The 4416-nt window shown below is 36.7% G+C and overlaps 1 protein-coding gene across 1 annotated transcript; it reads left to right on the forward strand.

Annotated features, from left to right (window-relative positions):
• The first annotated feature begins 1031 nt into the window (after positions 1-1031).
• On the forward strand, positions 1032-2728 carry LOC108196659 (UDP-glucuronate 4-epimerase 6). Its single transcript, XM_017364053.2, has one exon. The coding sequence runs from the start codon at positions 1113-1115 to the stop codon at positions 2442-2444; it is 1332 nt and encodes a 443-aa protein (XP_017219542.1). The 5' UTR covers positions 1032-1112; the 3' UTR covers positions 2445-2728.
• Positions 2729-4416: the final 1688 nt, after the last annotated feature.

The raw sequence follows: 4416 nt of genomic DNA on the forward strand, positions 1-4416 counted from the left end.
ACCACCACCTTCTACAAATCCCCCAAATCTGAAAAATCACTGATTACAAAACGAAATCACTAAAAAGGAACTCCGGTCACCAACATAATAACAATAATCACCAAAAACGCCATCATTCATCACCGCCATAAGCATCTATACAAACCACCACCACCATCTACAAACCCTCCAAATCAGAAAAATCACCGATTACAAAATAAAATCACTAAAAGTGAATAAAAATGAATAACCTTCTACTTGATAATTAATGCTTGAGGTGTCAGGAATTAATTAGGGAGATTGTAATCACCAAATGGAGGTCGGAGAGTCGCCGGAATGCTCCACCGATGGACTCTCGTTTGCGAGAGCGAGGAAGAGCAGAGGGGAGGCAGAAAGTGCGGGGAGATAGGGAGGAGATGAAAGGAGGATGAGGTTTTGTATAGTCAAGGATGTGGAGTGGAGTTGCGATGTCGCCGGCGGTGACAACGACACCGCGACATCGGTGGTAGCAGCAAAGAAAGAGGCAGGAGGAAGAAGAGATTGACGGGAAGGGGAGAGGGGATTGCTTGCTGTTTGTGTATGGCCGAGCCCACCGCAGCAGCGGCGGAGAGAGGGGGCTGAGCCATTGACGGCGATGACGGCAACATGGGGTGGGGGTGGAGTTTTGAAGAGGTGAGAGAAGACAGTGGGTGAGTAGTGAGGAAGATGGGTGGATAAAAGTATATTTTAAAATAGAAATTGTGTGGTTGCGATTTAATTTAGGGATAAACATTTGTGGCTGAGATTAGATCTCACATCTCACACTAGTTGGGTTCTCATTTGAGCACTTGCCTATATATATATATCTCCCGGACCTAGTTCTAAATATTTTTCGAATAAATTTAGTGAATATCATATGGGATAAATATTAAAAGACACATGGTATATTTCAAATTAAAAATAAAAATTCAACTGCATTTTGTTTCAAAGGGCATTTAGGTAGTTTCAGACGAAGCCATGTCCCAAACTAACATTCTGAATCCCTCCTCCCAAACTCCTTTATATCCATCCAATCCCCTGCCATTCCGACTCAGGGCTCATCATCTCTCCTCCTTTGAGCTCAGTTTCAAGACAAACACTCTCGATCTCTCTCAATGGCTTTCTCACCAGACACAAGCAAAACAACAAAAGTAGAAAGATACAACAGCTACATACGGAGAGTCAACACAACCAAACTCCTCGCAGCTTCCTCCAAAGTGCTCTTCCGGGCTACTCTACTCATCTCAATCGTCCTCATATTTTTCTTCACAATCAATTACCATCCACTTTCGAACAATTCCATCACTAGTCCGCATCGCCACCTCTCCGCCTTTTACGGCAGCGGCGCCGCCTGGGAGAAGCAAGTCCGCCACTCCTCCACACCGCGGCGGCCTAATGGCTTCTCGGTGCTTGTCACGGGAGCAGCCGGCTTCGTGGGCTCACACTGCTCCCTCGCATTAAAAAAACGCGGAGACGGAGTCTTGGGACTCGACAATTTCAATACTTACTATGATCCGTCGCTGAAAAGAGCGCGTCAGAAGTTACTTTCCACGCACGAAATTTTTATTGTGGAAGCGGATTTAAACGATGCCGAATTGCTTGCGAAGCTATTCGACATCGTTCCGTTTACACATGTGCTGCATTTAGCAGCCCAGGCTGGCGTGCGTTACGCAATGCAAAATCCACAGTCGTACATCAAATCAAACATAGCTGGATTCGTCAGTCTCCTGGAGATTGCGAAAGCAGCTGATCCACAGCCCTCGATTGTTTGGGCCTCTTCGTCTTCTGTGTACGGGTTGAATACGGAGAATCCGTTCTCCGAATCCGACCGTACTGATCAGCCCGCGAGCCTCTATGCGGCAACTAAAAAAGCAGGCGAAGAGATCGCGCACACGTACAATCACATATACGGATTGTCGCTGACAGGACTCCGATTTTTTACGGTTTACGGGCCTTGGGGAAGGCCCGACATGGCTTACTTCTTCTTCACGAAAGACTTGCTTCAGTCCAAAGGAATCAACATATACAAGACCCAAGATGACAAAGAGGTGGCGCGTGACTTCACATACATTGACGACATCGTAAAAGGCTGCGTCGGTGCTCTCGACACCGCGGAGAAGAGCACCGGGAGCGGGGGTAAAAAGAAGGCCCCCGCACAGCTCAGGATATACAATTTAGGAAACACGTCTCCGGTGTCGGTAGGGAAACTTGTTTCCATTTTGGAAAGTCTACTAAATGTCAAGGCGAAGAAGCATGTGATTCGAATGCCTCGAAACGGCGACGTTCCATACACTCATGCTAATGTCAGCTTGGCTTACCATGATTTCGGATACAAACCTACCACCGATTTATCAACCGGTTTGAGAAAGTTTGTCAAGTGGTATGTAAGTTATTATGGCATCCAAGCAAGGGTAAAAGGGGAAAGTGCGGCCAAGAATCTAGCATAAGTATGTAATTTCTTCTTCTTTTTTTTTTTTTCACTTTTTACTTTCTAATTTATACTTTCTTTTTGTAATTTCTGTAATTGTAATTGTGGGGTTTGATAAAAATGGTCATTGTTGTAGTATAGATACAAAGATATTTATATATACAACAATCATATACTAGTAGTGATCAAGGGGTGTGGAGAAAGTGTAGATCTGAGAGGTGGTGGGGGCAAAATTGTAATAATGTTATGTTTGGTTTTTGCTATAAGAAATGGAGCAAGATCAGCCATTAGATTACAAATCTACATTTGTGTTCTTTTCCCTTGTTCAGACACCAATGATGATCTCAAGATTCTTGTTATATTGTCTTTTTTTGATAATTTAAAATGTTGTTAATCATGTTACTTGTTTTGCAATTATTCATCTTTGCTTTATTAAGTTGATTGTTAGTGGGAATGATCATCATCTTGTTGTGTAATAGTTTTTCCGATACTGTCAAAAGAGAAGAGGGTTATAATTACAAATTCGGAGGAAATAATCGAACATATGAATTATGGTCGAACAATATCAGAGACAGGATCATGAAATCTTTGTAGTGTTTGATTTCTTTGCTGGTCTTAGATGCCTTGCTCCTGTAGTTGAGAGTTTGTACAAAGAGTTGTACTACTGTTATTGACATATGAAGATCTCCTGGTCAATTGTGGGCCAAATTTAAATTATGTAGGTCATAATATTTTACTATGTCATTATATATGCAAAAGAATATCGTTATGTAATTTTAAGAAAGTTAAGATTCATGATAAAATACATGATAATATTTTGTTTGCAAAATATAAAATATATATGACCCAGAAACCCAAGCAATATGAAAGTAATTTTCTTAGAAACCAACCCTACTTTGATAATCTGAAATTCTCAAAATTCTGTTAATGAAGAATAATAACATCTCTCGTGAAAATATTCTTTATACAAAAATCTTAATTGATATATCAAAATTTAAATATATAGTAAATACGTAAACGATACGACACTTCAATGAGACATTTTCTTTATTTAAATAGTTTATTATTTTAAAGAGTTTATTATTTTATGGAATATTAATTTATAGGGATTTTAGCGTGGTTTAGTTTAATTTAACAACTAGCTTTTAGCTTTTAACCTCGTGCTTCGCTCGTGCGGCTAATTTATTATTTATAATTTAAATTTTCATTTCATTTTACTAGTATTTTAATATTAATGAATTAAATTTTAATTAAATTATATTAACTAACTGACTATATTTTCTCACGAAAATTTAGCTTTTATAATTTTATTATCTATTTACAAATATTTTTTCTGTTATTAATGTGTGATAATTTATTATTTAATTAATTTTAAATCAGATTTTCATATTTCATATATCTTAATATGTATGAAAAAAAATTACATAATGATTCGTGTTTTTATTGAAATAGAACATGTTAGAGTTAAAAAAAATTATATGAAAGTTTTTATTAAAAAAAGATATTCAAAATTATATATTAATAATTTTATTTTAACATCTCTATAATTTTCTCTTATGAAACATTAGATGGTAATGTATTATCATGATATTACGAGTGTTTTTCGTATTTGAAATTATTTAACGATAATAAGACTATTTTTTCACATGTTGCAAACTTGTAGCTGCAGAAGGAGAGTACCAAACCATAAATTATAATTAAAATTTTGAACTACAAATTATATACATGTTGGTTTATTATAGTAAACTCGTGCAAAGCACTGGTGACTATGTAATGTTGAAATTTGTACAATTTTTTTGAGAGATACATTTTTAGTGTTGTAATTTATTTAAAACTTGTACTTATAAGAGATTAATTTTTAGTCTTGTAATTGTTTAAGACTTATATCTATTAAGAGATAGATTTCTAGTGTGATTCCAATTTTTTTAGCTAGAAAATATAATATAACAATAACTAAAAAACATGACCAAACCAAAAAATATGAATAAAAA

Source organism: Daucus carota, chromosome 7 (assembly GCF_001625215.2).
Source record: "Daucus carota subsp. sativus chromosome 7, DH1 v3.0, whole genome shotgun sequence".
Taxonomy (NCBI): domain Eukaryota; kingdom Viridiplantae; phylum Streptophyta; class Magnoliopsida; order Apiales; family Apiaceae; genus Daucus; species Daucus carota.

Excerpts from the sequence above, each read along its gene's own strand:
- LOC108196659 (XM_017364053.2), top strand. The coding sequence starts at position 1,113 with ATGGCTTTCTCACCAGACACAAGCAAAACAACAAAAGTAGAAAGATAC.